Consider the following 21,465-nt stretch of genomic DNA (forward strand, 5'->3'; position numbering starts at 1 on the left):
CTGCCTGTGTGGCAGAACAGCTGTAAAGGTAACAGAACCGTCCTATGTCATCCTCACCCACTCCTCCAGTCACACTGTTACGGGGCTCAGGGCTAGCAGATCATTATGACAGGTTATTATGGCTCATATCTAGTGAGACGTGGTGCGTACATGTACAGCAGGTCTAGGAGTCCACGGGACTTCCATTATGAGTTGCGTAAAAACACCGGCAGCGGTCAAATTAAGTTCTCTGGTTAGCAGGCAGGTCAACGTATAGCATTGCAACAAGCTCAGACACCCACATTGATATAGTGAACGGGACTGCGTGACAACGGTAAGGCAACCACGGAGAGAGAGAGAGAGAGAGAGAGAGAGAGAGAGAGAGAGAGAGAGAGAGAGAGAGAGAGAGAGAGAGAGAGAGAGAGAGGCGCTTACTGAAGCGACATGCTACAGTATAACATGGAGTGTGGGTGGGTGGATCACACAATTAAAAAGGGCAAATTAATTCCTCCCAAACAAGCTTAAGGACAAGCAGCGTCACACTCAGGTGCAGGTAGGAGGGGGAGAAGGCAGAGCTGACATACGCATCACCATTCTTTCGGTTTCGGTTTTTCTTTCGTTTTCTCTTTTGGCCTTTGCCCTTGCCTTTCCGGGGTTTTCTGGAAGAGAAGGAGGAGAAGCACAACAGTGACAAGGTGTCTGGGACATCTGATAGGCCGGCGAGACAAAAGACGACCGGGGCGATACGTTGTTGTTAACCAGTGTGAAGCTGATTGGATAGTTGAGTTAAGCAATTAGCCAGTCAGAAAGCTAGATGAAGACACACACCCACCCAATGAGGAAGAGCCCTCGTCTTATTTTCTACACATCAAAGAGCTGGTCAGTGAACCGACCGATAAACCAATGAATTAAAGAATGAATCAGCGTGTCTGTTCACCACTGAAGGACATAGTTAGCGGCTAATGATTAGCATTACGCATTAGGGCTGGGTCATATGGACACAATCAAATATCACAGTATTTCTTCACAATTATAACTTAAGGGGGAATTTTGCTCCACGGTTTTCTTACCTTTTTCTATGATGTAATGATATCCTAGGATGAATGGTACAGTAGAAAAAAATCTCGCTAGACGAGATTAAAATCTCGAGATTTCAATCTGGTCTAGCGAGACTTCCGGTGGGGCGCATTCAAGACAATCACTTGGCATAGTGTTCTGTCACTATAAACAGATCCCACCAAAAACAAAACAACCAAAAAGCTATTAGAATATGCGATCTAGCGCAATGCCTATTGCCGCGCGTTTTAAGCTGTGGCGGACCCAGGATGGAGTTATGACATTTTTCTACCGTACCATTCATCCTAAGATATCATAACATCATAGAAAAGGTAAGAAAGCCGTGGGGCAAAATTCTCCTTTAAGTGGGTATAAAGGCAAATGATAAAACAGCTAAAACAGTCAGCTATAAGTTCATAAAATGGTATCACTTTGCTGTCATGCAGCCTTTATAATCAGGAAAAGACAAAACTCATACCATTATCATATGTCAATATTACGCAATCCAAATTCTCTGGAAAATATCTGGTCACATCACGATATCGATATGATATCGATATATTGCCCAGCCCTAGTACGTATGGTGAAGAAGTTAACATTGTCCCACTTACACATGTGGTGAAAAGGGAAAAGCCACATGAAAGAGTTCCTCAGATGGTTGCAGTGGTGTAAATTTACTTAAGTACTGTACTATTTTGAGGTATTTGTACTTTACTTGAGTATTTCCAATTTCCAATACGTTTACTTCTATTCCACTACATCTCGGATATTGTACTTTTACTCCACTACAATTATTTGAAAACTTTTTAGTTACTAGTTACTTTGCAGATATAAATGATTACATTATAAAACATACATTAACCACTTTAGCCCTATTTCATACCTAGGCTATTTGAAAATAGCCGATCTACAAGCTCACAAACGCGTTGCATCGTGACGCGTTGTGAGCTTGTAGATCTGCTATTTTCGAACATTTTAGTACCTTTACTGTTGGTACTTTAAATACATTTACATACACTTTTGTACTTTTACTCAAGTAAATTTTGAATTCCGGACTTTCACTTGTAAAAGACGTTGCAGCATTGATACTTTTACTCAAGTAAGAAATGTGAGTACTTTTTCCACCACTGGCAGAATGTGTACGTGGTTCTTAGTGCATTGGGTGTTTCTTTGGCTGAGGGAGCTGCTCGTATACCTTGGGGTGATCTAGAATTTCCCAAATAGATTTCGGGGACAATGAAGCTGGACCTCTGCGGCTAGACATCTTTATAACGTATCTGGGTCGGCTCTTTATTGCTGATTCAAGGAGTTTCAGACCGCGGGCACAATGAGCTGTAAGCACTTTTCACAGGTGCAACTTTTCACAGATGTCTGGCGGCCAGGTGTTACAGCATGTTTCACTTTGGAGTAACCAAGAGCACAAGATCTCTATATGATGTATTTTATCTATACAGACTAGACTCTCAAAACTCTTTAATTTCAAGGACCCCGGTTTATATATGTTTTATTTTTAACTCGGGGACCCCAATATGCACTGTAAAATCCTCAGAGAGTGTAGACATGGAACCAAATGGACCCATAAAGGTCCATTTGGTTCCATTTGTACACTCTCAGAGTTACAGACCCCGTAACTCCTCAAGGACCCCTGTGGGTATCCGGACCCCACTTTGAGGACCACTGCTACTGTATATAGTAAGTACAGGGGCGTCACTACCGTCACGCAGACAACGCGGTTGCGTTGGGGCCCATGACGTTAGGGGCACATCCCCACCCATACAAAAATACAAATAAAAAAATTATATATATAAAATAAATAAAAAATGAATTAAAAAATAAACTTGGGTGTGCCCCAACATTGTAATTGTTAACTGTTGTTTATGTACCCGAAATCCGTCACAAACCCGCGAAAAAAGTATCAGAAACCACTAATAACCCAATTTTCGCGCGCACGCGCGGGTGCACATACGCGTTCATGAGGGCCCGCTGTGACCACCTCGCGTCGGGGCATACTGTTGCCTCGTTACGCGACTGAGTAAGTAACTCCCAAATCGTGACACCAAAGCAGTGTGTCTGTGTTGAAACACTTCACAGTCATCAGTGTGATCTTTCACCCTAAACACAGAAAGGTCATATAAATGCACCTTAACAGCCAGCTTTGGTCCCGAGTTAAAAGATAGAGATTCACATGATTCTATTAGTGGTGCAACCGTTAATCTGACAAATCAGTTTAATCCATTATAAATAGTAATTGATTTTAATAAAATATTCTAATATTTGGGGGGGAAATTATTTGGGAAAATGAAAATGATTTGGGCTTGTCATTATGTAAAAAAAAAACGTGTACAAAGGATAAAATAAGGCTTAAGTGATTAATCAGACTAATTAATTAGAAGTAGTTTGAGTCGATTTGATGATATATATTTAAAAAACATGCTTAGATAGAATAATCACTAATAATCAGCCCTAATCAGTTGCAGCCCTGAATTCAGTGGTAGAAATGTCAAGACAGGGTCAGGGGTCAATCTCTGTTGGAATCTTACACCTCCCTCTACAATGAACCATGGAGCAGGTTGGAACCGCTCATAGAGGCATGGTCAACTTAACAATCAGTCAGCTTAGAGACCACCAGCTCACCCAGTATATACATAACTTTACCACAGCTTCCCCTGTTCGCTCAACAAAGCCATCTGAACAGCCATCAGGTGGGTGAAGCTGTATCAGCAATTTCCCCTCCCCTGGGGGGACCTTTTCCTTTCCTCCCCGTTTTCAACCTTATCTTCATATAATTGGTCCTCCCTAATGCTCATTATCAGATGGCACCGAGCGCAGCACTATGAACTTGTAGATCTGCTATTTCTTTTTAATCGTGAACATTTGTGCAAATCTTTGAATATGTATATTTTTTTAAACACATTTTTTAACTCAAATCTTTGCTTCTGGGGGTCCCTGCATGAACAAAACCTTTTCATGTCAAGGACCCCCAAAATGATATGTATTTGGCTGCGGACCCCCCCAGTCTCAAAATATTTTGTTCCAGGGACCCGCCCCTCCCCCCCTCCCAGCAAAGATTTGAGTTAAACATGTTTGCTTTAAACATAGCCTATATTCAAAGAGTTGCACACATTTTCACAATTCTTTTCAAAAATAGCAGTTCTACAAGCTCGTAGATCTACATGGGCTTGTAGATGTGCTATTTTTGAATAGCCAAAGTATAAAATATGACTAAAATCTAAAATGACACGGATGCGTTCCCGGTTCGAGTGGGGTTAACAGGAGAATCCAAAGCGATTCTAACCAGGAGACATCGTACTTCAGGAGCCAACACATCAAACGAACATGAAAGCCAGGTAGCAGCAAGGAGCAGGGGGTCAACGACCCCAGGACCATCCCTGTGTCAATGGGACCCCTGCCTCTAAAAGCTGCACTCATAAACAGTAAACCTGGCAGTTAACAGAAGGTTAACGGAGGGAGAGGGGTCTCAAAAATCTACTCTTATCTATATGACAACACCTGACATGAAGCCAAAACACACCCATCCAACCAACCAGCTAGCTAGCTAGCTAGCTGGTACCTTGCCATGATGTAACTCCAAAGGTGGACAAGAAATCAAACATAATTGCTCCATTGATTAGAAATAATAAATGGTAATTGATAAAGTCACTCTTTTAGCACGGAAACAAACACAAACAAAGTTGATTCAGACAATATAGAACATCACCAAACCCATTACTGTTTTTTTTTTAAATAAAAATGTCAACTTCCTGTTTATTTTACTATTTGAAGATCCGGATCTGGATCTGCGGATCCGGTCCGGGTTTTCTTCTTGATAATACAAAATAAACAGTACTGGGTTTGGTGATGTTCTATATTGACTTTGACACAAACTTTGTTTGTGTTCTTTTACGTGCTAAAAGAGTGACTTTGAGAGCTGTTTTACCCTACAATTTAAGTCAATGAGGAACATATTTTGAATGATCAATTTCTATTCAATGGAGCAATTATTTTTGATTTCTTGTCCACCTTTGGAGTTACATCATGGCAAAGTAACTACACAACCCAAACCTCTACCAATGTGGTCTTGTCCTTTAATATGCTGTGTGGACGAGAATACAGAAGGTGAATGACCCCGCGGGCACATCACCGTCCTTCCTTCCTTACTTCCGTGACGTCGAAAGATGAGCAAGCGCTTATTAAGCAAGGACCATAAACGCCGCCGCAAAACGCAGATGGAGGAGCTTCTTCAATAAAGACGCAACGTTAGCGTTATCTGTGTCTTGATGGGAGAGGCCAGTAAAACCATGGGAGTAAAAAAGTACATTAAAAAGAAGGGTTTAACGTTGGAGGAAAACAGCAAACGAAGGCGTCGTAACAGAAGAATGTGAAGAGGTGTATAAAAGAAGGAGAGAGAGATAGAGGAGGGAGAGGGGAAAGGTTTAAAGGATGGGTGGAGTGACACAGCAATCACCTCATGGGTGTCACTGATTGACCCGTGTGGTTTGACGAGGAGGAAGAGGGCATTCCCTGTCTGTCTGTTTCTCAACCTGGCTATACGTAATTTTTTAGAGAAAATTTATATTTTTGCCTAAGTCAGCTCCTCATGACACCGGCCACCTCTGGTAAAATTGCCTACCTCCTAATTGAAAAGGATCATGCTGTTCCCTACCCTTTTAGTATAATGGCCTAACTCCATTTAGGCCAAAATAGACATTTTGTTTTGGCCTAAGTCACATGTTTTTGTGACTTAGGACAATGTTTTAAAATCCTATTTAAACCTATTTAAATCTCTTATGTTACATAACTGACAGACAGTGTCATTTTTTATTGTAATAGTCATAATTTGTTATAAACGTTTTGGGTGAAATGATTAAGAAATATCATATAGTTTTGTTTTGGATCCGTTTTTTTTTTCTTTTTCTGAAAAACTTTAAAAAGTGACTTAGGCCATTAGTTTAGCAAGGTGACGATAAGTCCATTGAACTGATATGTGTAGTGTGTGGGGGAAGGGCTTTAGGAAATTAAATAATCCAATAAAAGTGCATTGTTCTATGCTAGTGGAACAGAGAACCTCTGCTCCATGCCATCATTCATGTTCTATGCTAGTGGAACAGAGAACCTCTGCTCCATGATGCCATCATTCATGGCTCTCCTCCGGTGGTCGGTACCGTGCGTTGGTTAGAGCTTAGCCTGCACAAGCCTTCCTGCTTTCGTGTATAGAGGGGCGGGTTTAAAATCAGCGCGGAGAGAATGCGCCTGATCCCATTGGTTCACGATCTGTCTGTCAGCCCCCCGCCCCGTCAACGCAACATTACGTGCGACGCCCACTGCACTCTGGTTGGTTGGGCAAATGAAACACTTCCTATACCGGGTACACCGACGCGCTGGTCCAGGCTTTTATTTTTTAGCAAAACTAAACAATAAAAGCCTGGAGATCGAGGCTAGTTAGAGCTTAACCCAAAATACATAAACTCTCCATATTCTAACTTTATGTGTTTATTTTTTTTTGTAAATTAACACCCTTGATCACACTACAGCGTCACACAAAAGTATCAAAAGTATTATAAGTATCAAAAAAAGTATCAAAACTATTCAAAAGTATCAAAAGTAGCAGATCTACAAGCGTCACGTTTCGAGCTTGCAGATCTGCTACTTTTGATACTTTTGCATTTTGAATCCTGAAAAGTAACAGTTTTGGACATATGAGGTTTCCACCCGACAGAGACGATATCCAAACCGAAATATAGAACCTCTAACAACTTCATCTTCCTCAAGTACTGTAGGTTAACCGTTTAATCTAGAAGCAGGTTTTTTTTTAATCTTTTCTTCATTTTCCCCCCTTATATGTATCAACGAATCCACATGAAAAAGTTAGAACATATTTTTTTATAATGGACTAAATGGATTAGTTAGATTGACCACTTAAGCCCTCTATTGTACTGTACTTCATTGGACAACGTTGGCGTGCAAAGATAGTGAAAATATCTCACAACGAGCTCCTAGATCTGCTATTTTCACTATTATTATTTTTATTATCGTTCATTAATCGTAATTGAGAGAAAAAGTTAAAAAATAATGGTGATATAGATTTGAAGTCATATGGCCCAGGCCTAACGCTGGTTGATGTAGGAATAATGTATGACCGTAAATGCTGCGTTCACACTGGTAGACACAAAGATATAAAGATATAAAGATACAAAGATACAAAGATACAAAGATACAAAGATACAAAGTTACACAGCATATTTGTAGATTTGTATCTGTGTAGCTGAATTTGAAACCAGTTCAACTTTTTTGTAGCCGTTACCTTTTGTAGCAGCTACAAATTTCTATCAGTGTTGATTTTGACAGCAAATTTTGTTTTAGTCATAGTCTTTTGAGTACAATTCCATTTAGTTTTAGTCATATTTTAGTCATCTGAAATGTTTTCGTTGTCTAGTTTTAGTCGACTAAATATCATAAGATTTTATTTGACTGACTCTACAGTTGATTTAGTCGACTAAAATGTATTGTGGCGGTGCCTAGATGGCGTCGTAATGGCAGATTTTACACTTGGTTGCATGCTGAAAATAGCAGATCTACAAGCTCACAACGCGTCACAGTGCGATGCGTTGTGAGCTTGTAGATCTGCTATTGTCATAGTGTAACACCCAAGTGCAACCAAGCATAAAATAACGTGTATTTTAGTTCTACTGGATCTCTTCTTCACTAGTCCTCGTTTTGATTTGTTGACAAAATTGTCAATATAATACTAATATTTATTTAGTTTTTATTTGTTTTTTGTCAGTGAAAAAAGGTAGTCGACGATAATTTTTCGTTATAGTTTTCGTCAACGAAATCAACACTGATTTGTATCTTCATGTTGCTGGCGTCCATTGAAAGATAATGGTAACCTGCAGCTTTGTAACTGCCAGACCAGTGTGAACACAGCACCAAGCAACAACAGGTATAGTGTGTACAGTGTGTGTGTGCGTGTGTTTGTGTGTGTGTGTGTGTGTGTGTGTGTGTGTGTGTGTGTGTGTGTGTGTGTGTGTGTGTGTGTGTGTGTGTGTGTGTGTGTGTGTGTGTGTGTGTGTGTGTGTGTGTGTGTGTGTGTGTGTGTGTGTGTGTGTGCGCGTGCGTGTGTGCGTGTGTGTGCTTGTGTGTGCGATACAGACAAAGGGAGAGACAGAGAGAGATACAGAGAGAGAGAGAGATAACAACAAACAAAGACCAATGGAGCGAGGAAGAAGAAGGTAGATGGGACCGCTGATATGAAGATGGAGAATGGAAGGCAGGGAGGGCTAGTTTAGCTGCAGGAGCAAAAATGAGTTAATGGCAGAACCAAAAGAACCTCTCAGATGATCAGATCTCAACCCCCTGCTGTTGTTGTTATATCCTCCACCCCACCGATAAGAAACTCTGTTACTCACTTTTCTTTCTGTTCTTTCACTTCTTTCTTTGGCCTGAAAGACAGAAAAACAAAACAGTGTCAGTGTTACAACATCACAGAATAATGCTGTTTGCTTCCTGGAACAGTTGGAGGAGCATTGGAGATGAGCATCTTAAATTGATCTAAGAGAGAGACAGAGATATGATATGAGACACAGAGACATATCATGGTGTCTCATCTTCCTTCAATAGGTAGTGCTGCCTGGAAAGACCAGCTGCAACTTGATGTGTTGGGAAAGGCAAAGTCACACACACACGCACGCAAGCACACACGCACACGCACACACACACACACACATGCGCACACGCACACGCACACGCACACACATCAAACATGTTCTTGCTATTTCTAACCCTAACCGGGTTGCCAAATAGCAGATCTACAAGCTCACAAGCTTTGCTGTGACACATTGTGAGCTTGTAGATCTGCCATTTTCAGCACATGACAGAAGCACACAAGTAAGTAAGTATGAATCAGCCCTGACCTCTAAACCTGACCTCTAAATACCTATTCCCACACACACACACACACACACACACACACACACACACACACACACACACACACACACACACACACACACACACACACACACACACACACACACACACACACATACATACACACACATACACATACACATACACATACACATACACATACACATACACATACACGTACACGTACACATACACATACACACACACAGTCTTCACTGTGTGTCCTAATGTTTTGATACCCGTGGGGGCTCCTTTTGTCTCAAACACACATACCTTACAAGTGTACGCACACACACACACACACACACTACACACCCTGGACTACAATAATGTCTTGGCTGTGTGACAGCTGGGATGTGAATAACCGTGAATAACCCACTGTGGAGCAACAAATCTGTTGGCACACACAACACAACACACACACACACACACACACACACACACACACACACACACACACACACACACACACACACACACACACACACACACACACACACACACACACACACACACACACACACACACACACACACACACACACACACACACACACACACACACACACACACACGGCTTAAGCCAAGAGTGTTGGGAAACGGCGTCTTAATAAGAAAGGTCAGTGAGAGACAGCGATGGAGAGAGTAACTAAGAAACTAAATACATTTACTCAAGTACTGTACTTAAGCACAATGCTGAAGTACTCTTACTTTTACTTACTCATCATCATCATCATCATCATCATTTATTTATTTAACTCACGACCATGTTCACATGGTATGGAGTACAGATTCATATACAATATTCATACAGACGTAGCAAAACGCATGACTGACAACATTCTATGTGATGATATGATACCCATAACTATGAGTTGTGAATTATTAGAACAGAGGAAGAAGGTTTTTGAGAAAAGCATCCAGTTTACAACTAACTTGGCTCATCAGATTGCAGTAATAAAATGTATTTCAACATAGATGGGTGAGTTACTGTATGTAGTGCTTTGGCAGGTATTTTTGACTAAATTTCATAACATTCTTGCCCTCAAACAAACAAAACATGAACCTCATCCCCAACTCTGTTGTCGTTACATAAATTGCATAACCTCTGACTTCTTTCCAGCCCTTTATATCTGCCAGTAACCTTTGGAATTCTCCTAGTATTCGCCCTAAAATTACAAATGGCCTGTGTGTGTGTACTTGTGGTTTTCACACAACAGGTATTTTTCTAACTTAAACTCTTGTTTGAACTCTATTATGTCACATGATGTCATATACTATTAACCCATTCAATCTGGGAACGCATCTGTGTCATTTTTAAGATTTATTTGGCTATTGAAAAATAGCAAATATAAAAGCTCATACTGTAGCACGGCACCGAGTGCCACGCTACGAGCTTGTGGATCTGCTATTTTTGGAAAAAGTCTTCAAAATGTGTGCAAATCTTTGAATATATATATATTTTTAAGCTAACATTTGTAACTCAAATCTTTGCTTCTGGGGGGGTCCCTGGAACAAAACATTTCGAGATGGGGGTCCACGGGCCAAATACAATATAACATATTGTCCTAATCCTAACAGTATGTTGCTATATCAGCGGTGCTCCAACTTTTCCATGTCAAGCATGTTGCAAAAAAACCCAAAGTTTAGTGTTTGATGAGTTGCAAAACGAACCGTTACACTGAATCAACAGGGAAGGCGTGTCAGTCCCTCTGTCTGTCATTCATAAAGTGAAGAAACAGGGCAAACTATTGCAATGCAGCCCGGCCGAGGCCCAGTGGTGTGCCAACGTGGGGCAGAGACACAATGCCAGCGTGTTTACAGTTAGTTAACACTGATGTCTGGAAAGTTTTAAAGCAAATAGAACTCTGACAGGAAGTTAAAAAGATGAATGAATGGGGGGGGGGGGGGGGGGGGAACTAAACAAAACAAAACAGTGTACACATTGTGAATGAATGCATACCACAGTGGAAATTATTAAACGTAATAATCAATGGGGCTGAAACTCTTAAACTATAGCTTGAGCTTCACTTCTAACCTGTTACAGCCCCACGTGTGTAAATGGTGTCACACAGTGAAAAGTGTTGAGTCATCATATTTGCACAGCAATGACTTTTGGGTGACCCCTGTGTGAACGTAGGAGCCTATATATAGTGATTCCACCGTTCCTGGCTGGCCGAGTCCAGTTAAACACTTCTGAAAGTGACTACGCTGTTTGGCTATTCAAAAATAGCAGATAAACAAGCTCATAGCTCGGCTATGGGCTTGTAGATCTGCTATATATTTTTTTTATCGTGAAAATTTGTGCAAATCTTTGAATATATATGTATACATTTGTAACTCAAATCTTCTGGGGGTTCCCTGGAACAAAATATTTTGAGAAGGGTGGGTTCGTGGACAAATAGATATCATTTTGGGTGGTCCTTGACATGAAAAAAAGTTTGAGAACCACTGATATTATGAATCCCCCAGAAGCAAAGATTTGAGTAAAACATGTTCGCTTTAAAACAGAATATATTCAAATATTTGCACAAAAATAATGTTCAAGATCTTTAAAAAAAAAAAAAAAAAGCAGATCTACAAGCTCATACTGCGGCACTCAGTGTTTGCTACAAACAAACATTAAGTGTTGATCTACAAGCTATGAGCTTGTAGAGTGGTTCTCAATCTGTTTTGGCTTCACTACCCCCCCCCCGCCCCCCTTTCCCTGACCTCTGAACCCAAGCACCCCCTTTACCCAGAACTACAAAATTTTGCTTAGAAAACTACAAGAGAAAACCCGTAGACAGCATGTCGTTGCTGTCGGGCAGAATACTCTTATCTCCATGTTTAAATTTGTTTGTGTTTTTTTGGTTGTTGTAACACCCTACAGGCCTAGCTGATCATACTACATCAAACATGGGCAACTGGCGGTCCGGGGGCCACATGCGGCCCCCACCTTCACTTAATGCGGCCCGCAGGTTAATATCAGAATACTAATATATCATTGATTTCGGCTGTTACAATTCCAAACATGACCCGCTTTAATTACTTTAGTCTATATTAGTAGCTTAAATGACTAGTATTAAAATTCGAGTCTTTTTTATGTCCAATGTATTTGTATTTAAGTTCATAAAGTTAACATAAGAATAACTAAATGCATTTGAAATTCAATACAAAATTTTCTTTTCAGGATTTCAATTCAAAAATAGCAAAAATAGCCGATCTACAAGCTCAAAACGCGTCGCAGCGCGACGCGTTTTGAGCTTGTAGATCTGCTATTTTTGCTACTTTTGTGTGACATAGAATGGCGAAGTACGGCATTCATTTATGAAAAAAGTTAAAATACAGCGATAAGAGGTTTCTGTACAGTATTATGCAATGTGGCCCTCTGGAGTGAGTGTGGAAATATAGTGGCCCTCTCCATCATCAAAGTTGCATCACCCCTGTACTACAGCATGGGTTTTCAACTGGTGGACCACTGGTGGTCCGTGAAGGTATTGCATGTGGTCCCTGACCATGCATTTAGTAATGTAGGAAAGTGAAGATTTGTTTTATATCTTATTTTATCGACCACTAGTTGAGAAACAGTATGATGTATGATGACGCATCAATGTTGTCAGTTACTTGGAAGTTGGATGTCAAGAACTTCCACAGGAATGGGAGTTAGAATTTCAAGGGAAACTGCACCTGTTTACCTGGTTGAGTCATCATTAGTAGGAAATGCGCCCATATCAATCGCATGTGCTTGCTCATACATATGTTGCAATGAATCGGTTAACATGAGTTTAAATATGGAAGGTTAAGAGAACAGAACTAGAAAAAGTGCTCCTCGGAGCACAGGTCTCCGCCAGGTCAGGTAGGTTATTGTGGCCTCCTGGTGGCGCTATAATAGGCCAATGTGAAAAGGGTGCCATTTCTTCTTAGGCCTTGCACGGCAATCAGACACTGCATTCATGATTTGAGGCATTTTGTTCAAAACAAGCCACTACTGCAAACTTTAGATGTCAATCTTAGCCAATCAGGATGGAATGTGAAAAATCAAACACATCCGTCTTGATCACATGACTATAGAGATCATGTGTACCGATTTGCGTGAAATTTGGATCAAATCGGAAGGAGTAATATACAAAAATGTGTTTTACATAAGTCGGCCTCCTGGTGGCGCTCTAAAAGGCAGATGTGAAAAATGCAGGGCACGGGTTTTTCCTTGACCTCTAGGGAGTGCGCTTACAAAGTTTTACACAGATCGGTGCAGTTATAGGTAAAAACACGAATGGGCCTGTTATAGCGCCACCATGAGGCTGATTTGAACATTTTCAAGTGGCATTTCTTCCTCGGCATAGTGGGAATATGCATGCAAAATTTCAAGGAAATTGCATGCTGTGTTCATGATTTGAGGCATTTTGTTCAAAACGGAGCACTCCTGCAAACTTTGAAAGCCATTTCTAGCCAATCAGGATGGTATATGAAAAATCTGAAAGACCCGTTTCGTTTAATGACTATAGAGATACTGTGTACCGATTTACAGGATTTTTGGACAAAATCTGTAGGAGCACTGTCAAAAAATATGTTTTGCATAAATCGGCCTCCTGGTGGCGCTATAAAAGGCCCATGTGAAAAATTTGGGGCAGAGGTTCTGCTGTGGCATCCAGGGAGTGTGTGTGCACAGTTTCACTGCGAGCAAGCCAACGGTGCCGGAGATTAGCTGTCCACAGACAGAATGACGGACGGACGGACACACACACACACACACGGACGGACGGACAGGGGGCAAAACATACTCTCTCGCCATGCCTTTCGGCCTGGCGGAGACAATAAGGGCAACCATGGGAAAGGAATGGATCAGTGGTTCTCAATCTTTTCTGAGATCTGGACCACTAGCAATATCTCAGTTAAATAATGACTGTTAAGGGTTTGATTTAATTCACCTCGAATTAACAAATTAAATTAAGGCCTTAACAGTCATTATTTAATTTCAAGCTTTTTCCCCCACACCACGCCCATATCCCCCCCTCCCAACACAACAGTGGTCCCCAGGTTGATTCTCAGTCAGGGTGGTGGTCCCTGGCTGAGAACAAGCTTGAACAGATCGCCACCGGGTATTCCTGGGTCTGACTAGGTTGTTGTAACGACCGTTCCGGTTAACCCTGTAGTACCTATCCGAGGGGTTTCACAACATATTCCCATTCCAGAAACACTGTGAATGGTAAATGGTGCATTTATAAAGCGCCTTTCTCCAATGGTTCATTAACATTCACACACACATCCTCAGCGGAGGAAACCAATGCAAGACAATGTCGATGACATCCACCTGCTCACCAGGAGCAGTTAGGAGGTTCAGCGTCTTGCTCAAGGACACTTCAACACTCTCCCACACAACAGGGGGAGCCCGGGATCCAACTTGGTTTCATTTTACACTCCCAAGAGTTAAAGATCTACCTAATAAAGGGTCCATTTGGCTACCAACTCTCCATCATTTAGCTGGGGACCACCTGGAACCCCCTCAAGGACCACTGGCTTGGAGGGTTCACTCCAGCAGAGTGCAAAGATAGGTCCAACCATTTGAATCCAACATGTCAGGCAAGATCAAGAAGCAACAAGACCATTGTAAAATATTGCATGAACCACATGAACCCTAGTGTCCATAGAATAGTCACAATAGGCGAATATTCTGTGAAAATAGGCGATATCTATTAGAGATGAAGAGATGTGGTGTAAAGGAGGGAAAAAATATGAGGTCCATTGGTCAATCCCCGGTCAACAAAGTGTAGTTTTAAAGGAGTAGTTCACCCAAAAAAATGACTTATTTTCAATCAATTACACACCCATGAAGCCTTGAATTCATGGATATGTTTTGTTTTTTGTCACATTCCTGAGCCAATCATTTGATGACGGGGTGTATTTCCAGTAGGAGACTCAAAGAGTCTACTTTGAGTCTCCTACCGGAGACATTAGCATCTTTCCGCCGGTAAGATGCTAAAAATGTTTTCGTGTGAACTACTCCTTTAAGCTGTTAATTCCACCTGCATGTTGATAAGAGACACTTTGCCCCTGAAATCACCAGGGGCTCAAACAGGTGGGAAGAAGAAGAGCTAAAAATAGCTACTGCATAGCCAGTAAAGCTGTTGGAAGTCAAATAAACGGTCAAGCTGACCCCTAAAATGTAGATGTGGCGTTCCAGACCACTGGCAATTAGTAACAACTTGAATAAAATACACAAACTGACCCCTAAAAGTAAGTAGTATGTAAAAGTCTCTACGTCAGTGGTCCTTGGATGGGTTCCAAGGGGTCCCCAGCTAAATATACTACCGTGGCTATAAAAAAAAGCAGATATACAAGCATGCCGCACTGCGAGGTTGTACATTTGCTATTTTTGAAAATATTAAAAAATATTTAAAATTGATATTTTTTAAATATAAATCTTCTCTTTCTGGGGGTCCATGGCACAAAAAAAAACTTTTTTTCAGATGGGGGTCCGCGGCCAAATATATAATACATTTGGGGGTCTTTTTGTTGAGCAGTGTTTGAGAAGCCCTGCTCTATACGTCACACTATGCAAGGTGAAAGTCACAGGACTGTATACCGTGTAGCTCTAATCATGTCAGCGATCAATAAGTCACGCTATCTAACCGGGTTCCCAGAGCGACCTCCACATGGCACACACTCAGAACAAAGGATTAGATAAGAGCTCTCTTATGGCACAGGGTGAGGTCACACTGTCAGGCTCAAACCTTGGATCTCCATGTTTAAGCTTTTCATATAAAAAAAAAAAGAAGAAAGAAGAAAATTGCCTATAATGACATGCACAAAATAAGCACGCCGGGTTGGAAGTAGTTGAGCGTGTCGTGGATTTAATAAATATTGAACCAATGAAACGTATTAACGGTAGGGTACGTGATTTTCTGTGGTTAAAATAAGTGTTAAAATGGCTCTGTATTCTCATAGTAATCATTGCTATAGAGCATCGCAGTTCCCGCCCACTTCCTGGTTCCACTTCAAAATACTCAATGCATTTTTCCCATTGACATTTCCAAAAATATTTATATCAATTAATTTAAGCCTAGAATCAAGCCATCCAGGGTCCTGGTGAATCATGACCATACAACATTTTTTTCTGTGATTTCTTTTTATTTTATATTTAATTATATGATATACTATATTTAATAAATACCCTTTGTTTTGCCGTTTTCAAAAAGTTTTTTTTACAGAATCAAACGTTTTATGGTCATGATTCACCAGGACCCTGGATGGCCTGATTCTAGGCTTAAAATAATTGATATCAATATTTTTGGAAATGTCAATGGGAAAAATGCATTGAGTATTTTGCAGTGGAACCCGGAAGTGGCCGCAACTGCGATGCTCTATAGAGTGTGTGTTCAGTGACAGGAGTCTCCGTGTCTCTCCAGCTCTTTAGTAAACAAACAAATGCATTTTCAGGTCGGGATACCAATTGTATCCAATCAGGATAGAGAACTCAAAAGATTAAACAAGTGAAATTGGAAGTGATGACACAAAGAAATGAGCAGATACAACATTGGAACTGGAACACTATAAAGAATTAAGCTGATAAATGGGTACTCTCTCCTGATTGGCTGAAATGTTGTCACCTACCTGAAAATGTATTTTCTGTTTATTAAAGAGCTGTAGAGACAGGGAGACTACTGTTACTGAACAAACACTCTATACAGTAATGATTACTGTCAGAACAGAGAGCTTTAAACTTTTAACAAAACCCTTTTTGTTTTAACCCAAACATATCACTTGCCCTACCTTTAACAAGAGTGTGGGACTAGATAATAACTACATGGGATCCACTGGAACTAATAAGGTTATTTTGTCCATACACACAAGGTTTCCAACCAACACTGATGATGATAAATTGAAGCAACATGGAGGATCTGCTTGAACCTGTGCCGTGCTTTTAGAGTTACAGACAAAGAGAGCAGAGCGATGATATCTAGTTGTACGTAGTGTGCAGTAAAACCAAACTGACTGTGACAGGCTGAACTCCTGCCCTGTTACATAAAGGTACAGCTACACTAGGGATGAGTGATGTGACTTCATCATCACCATTATTTACAACTTTTGCCTCAATTAAGATTAATGAATGGTTAATTGAAATGCTTTTTTTTTAATACACTGCCCTCACAGTTCTCTGACAAGGTTAATCAAACTAATTGATATGATTTAATCAATTAAAATGTAATCAAATCGATTAGCAAAAATAGCTAAGCTCCAAGCTCACAATGTGTCACGATGTGACACACTGTAAGCTTGTAGATCGGATATTTTCAGATTTTTCCCACGGCACCGTTGTGGTTGGTCAGACCTTCTTTAGTGAAATGACTAAATCTTTAGTGTCCACACATAAGTGGTATTTCAGTGTGTTTGTATGAGTGGTGGACATAGGTTCTTAGTATTCCAGTGTGTGTGTGTGTATGTGTGTGTGTGTATGTGTGTGCGTGTGTGTGTGTGTGTGTGTGTGTGTGTGTGTGTGTGTGTGTGTGTGTGTGTGTGTGTGTGTGTGTGTGTGTGTGTGTGTGTGTGTGTGTGTGTGTGTGTGTGTGTGTGTGTGTGTATGTATGGGTGGTGGACATTTCTTAGTATTTCAGTGTGTTAGCATGTGTGTATTGCCACTGTGTGGTATTTCAGTGTGTATGTATGTGTGTATTGCTGCTGTGTGGTATTTCAGTGTGTATGTATGTGTGTATTGCTGCTGTGTGGTATTTCAGTGTGTTTGTATGTGTGTATTGCTGCTGTGTGGTATTTCAGTGTGTTTGTATGTGTGGTGCTAATAGGTTCTTACCTGCACTCACATGCGCTGTGTTCTGTGAAACTCATGAATATATCATTTTGTTGCCTTTGGGGTTTTATTCTTTTAATCTGTAAAAGAAGAAAAAGAAAGGAAACGTATTATTGATTTAGTCACATTCACCACGATGCAAATATTACACATGATGGCTCTGTTCCAGGCTGCTTGCAAATGTAAAAAAAACAAGAAGCATGACCCTATGACATCGTCGATTTCCTCCAATGAAATCATCAGTAGTGGTAATTTCAAGCAAGATTTTAAACTTTTTTAATTTTATGTATTGATGCAAGAACAGTACAATAGCTTCTATTTCAGTGTGCTAACCTTCCATCAATGATGTCATTGGTAGACATGTTTCTGGTGGGCTATAGACAGTGAGACAGATAGTGAGCAGACAGACACGGTGCCATCATCTTACAACGAGGCATTAGTGACGACCATGTTATGTGAAGATAAGGCTGAAAATGGGTGACGTGCTCCTTTAAACAAATACAGAGCCAGTTGCACTTCATAAAGGTTTATGGTCAGTGTTGACGTGTGTGTGTGTGTGTGTGTGTGTGTGTGTGTGTGTGTGTGTGTGTGTGTGTGTGTGTGTGTGTGTGTGTGTGTGTGTGTGTGTGTGTGTGTGTGTGTGTGTGTGTGTGTGTGTGTGTGTGTGTGTGTGTCTCTGACGTCAAAAGGTAAAAGATTAAGGTTCCAAAGTCAAGGTTGGAGTTGTGGATTTGCTGGTGGGGGGGGGGGGGGGGGGGGAATCCATGCCACTGCATTTTCGGCGACTACCTCTTTTCACTGACGAAAGCTAAATAAAAACTAAATAAAAACTTAGCTACAGTATGATGACTAAAACTAGCACTAAATATACTGACATTTTCGTCAACAAATAAAAACTTGACCAAAATGTTAGTGAGGGATCTAGTGGAGAAGAGATCCAGTAGGACTAAAAGACAAGTCATTTTATGTTTGGTTGCACTCCGGTGTCGCGCTCTGAAAATAGCAGATCTACAAGCTCACAACGCGTCACGCTGCGACGCGCTGCGACGCGCTGCGACGCGCTGTGAGCTTGGGAGTGCTCTGTGAGCTTGGGAGTGCACTGTGAGCTTGGGAGTGCTCTGTGAGCTTGGGAGTGCTCTGTGAGCTTGGGAGTGCTCTGTGAGCTTGGGAGTGCTCTGTGAGCTTGGGAGTGCTCTGTGAGCTTGGGAGTGCTCTGTGAGCTTGGGAGTGCTCTGTGAGCTTGGGAGTGCTCTGTGAGCTTGGGAGTGCACTGTGAGCTTGGGAGTGCGCTGTGAGCTTGGGAGCTCGGGAGTGCTGAAGCAATGGTCAGTGCTGGGAGGAGGAGCGTGCCAGAACGTCTTTAACATAGAAATACGTGGAAGGCTGACTCTGCCAGCTCAACAGGCGTTCTATGTGGGACACGGCCTCTTAAGCTCTCATTGATTTTATGTTATGCATCTTAAGCTTTGTTTCAGCCCTATCTTGACTTATCTCTTATGCCTAAGCCTTTTAGACATTTTTATTTACTATTTTGAAAAACATTTTAAAATAGTGAAAATAGCCGATCTATGTTGACGTGTTGTGAGCTTGTAGATCAGCTGTTTTAACTATTTAAAAATTATATATATTTTTTTAATAGTGAAAAACGCCTAAAAGGTGGCCTATAGACTGTGATCAGAGAGACAGGAGAGAGAGGGAGTCATGACATGCAGTAGGGTCGGAATCGAACCAGACCAAAGGGAAGGATTATAGCCTTATTGGTATGCATTCTTACTCAGTGATCCACCAGGGTGGCCCTGAAAAGTGTATTTTTTAAAGCAGCCCTACAGTATACTAGCCCACTCTGAAGCATGTCAATAACAAACAGTACCATGATGGGTGAAAGAGTGTATTTTTAAACCACTCTCCTGCTAGCTCGTATCTATTGATCATATTATACTAACATTCCAAACATCCACAGCTCTAAGAGGACAGATTAGAAGACTTAATTACTAAGTTATTAACGAGCCCCCGTTAGGTAACACCAAAGGCGATCACTAATGTTCTTCCGGGAGTCCGTCGTAAGGGCCGGAACAAACAGGCAACACAGAGAATGTTTTCACAGTGAGACGGTTAGGTAAGAGAGGCGGCATCACGCCAACAACCAGGAAATGAAGCATTTGGTTCAGGACGGTAAAGTTAGGCAAGTATACTTAGTCAAGACGATCAGAGATCTCTGCCTATTGATACGTCTGAAGACATCTAAATTCAGTGAAGGGGTTAAAACTGGGTGGAAATATTTCTGAAATTCAAAAAAAATTACAGCTTCACTGAATCAGTGCAAATTCTTTAGTGCGATCCTTCATAATGGGATGGTGTCTGTCAGGAATGTTTTTCAAAGGTGTTCGAATGTAGATGTCAGTACAGGCAGAGATCTCTGATCGTAAAGGTCAATTTGGGTCAATTTGTACACTCTCTCTACAGCGAAAGAGAATGACATGGGGGCGTGGGTGGAATGAAGAGCCTGGCCCAATGGCGTACCTCCATAGTGATGTTATAGGAGGAGGTGGGGGTACTTGTACCTCCATAGTGATGTTAATAGGAGGAGGGTGGGGGTACACTGCAGCATCTCGTCGTTGCAAGCATCCGGCGCAGCGCGTCAGAACCACACAGGACGGGATGTAGATGTGCTCCACCTCCTCGGGGTACTCCTGCAGGATCTCCCACCAGCAGCTCCCTGGGCCGACACAGGCTCCTGTTGTACACACCTCCATGAAGGGGATCACTGCATGGGGACAGAGAGAGAGACTGTATATAGCAGATCTACAAGCTCATAGCTCATGAGCTTGTATATCTTGTACACATGACACATGCTTTCCCAGTCTTAATGGGTTAAAAGAAGTTACGGATTGCATTTTAAATACATGCATGATTATTGACCACTTAAACCCCAGCTTTCGCCAGGAAAATAGCAGATCGAACAAAGCTTACAACAGCTTGACGATCTGCTATTTTTCAGCTAAAGCTTTCCCCCCCACAATAGAAGAAAACAGAAAATACACCAGTATGGAGCCCTGAGGTTCTCCGCTCAACCATATGGGGTTTAAAGGAGTAGTTCACCCCCAAAAAAATGACTTATTTTCTATCAATGACACACCACATGAAGCCTTGAATTCATGGAGATCTTTTTTTTTTTTTGTCGCACACCTGAGCCAAGTACCTTTTTGGGTGAACTACTGCTTTAAAAGGGATAGTTCACCCACAACCAAAACGGGGAATAAGGAATAAGTATAAATATATAATGAAACAAATATATAACAATTTGATGACCAGTCTTCTTTGTGTCTCCTACCGGAACCGCTGACTACTGGTCCCGGTAGGAGACACAAAGAAGACTCTTTGTGTCTCCTACCTATTTTTGGGGGGCTGAACTATCTAAGTGGTTTTAGGCCTAATATATATCCCTTCACTTTTCCCTACACTCTCTCTTCTTTCTCTCCTCTCTCTCTATCTGTAATTCAAGCAGTCGTGCAGCAGTTATTGAGAAAGACAATGAGACATCATAATAATAAGTTACAGTGTGAGACACACTGTCTCTCTCAGATAGAGAGCGAGACCAGAGCCCCCCCGCTGAGGGGCTGGCTTTCAGCCAAAACAAACAGTGTGAAACAATACCCAGAAAGTTCAGCTTCTGATTGTCCCAACAAGCACTGCTGTTGAGCAACCCTGCATGCATGGGGT

The 21,465-nt window shown here is 41.4% G+C and overlaps 1 protein-coding gene across 1 annotated transcript in view; it reads right to left on the reverse strand.

Moving 5' to 3' along the window:
• vegfab (vascular endothelial growth factor Ab) overlaps positions 1-21,465 on the reverse strand; it is a 32,894-nt gene that overhangs the window by 5,340 nt on the left and 6,089 nt on the right. The window contains 8 exon segments of the mRNA XM_080453836.1: positions 564-638; positions 8,442-8,474; positions 17,749-17,825; positions 20,266-20,289; positions 20,333-20,365; positions 20,367-20,447; positions 20,449-20,490; positions 20,493-20,509. Coding sequence (XP_080309962.1) covers positions 564-638; positions 8,442-8,474; positions 17,749-17,825; positions 20,266-20,289; positions 20,333-20,365; positions 20,367-20,447; positions 20,449-20,490; positions 20,493-20,509 — 382 coding nt within the window.

The sequence above is a fragment of the Gymnoscopelus braueri genome (assembly GCF_963280865.1).
Source record: "Gymnoscopelus braueri genome assembly, chromosome: 16".
NCBI lineage: Eukaryota > Metazoa > Chordata > Actinopteri > Myctophiformes > Myctophidae > Gymnoscopelus > Gymnoscopelus braueri.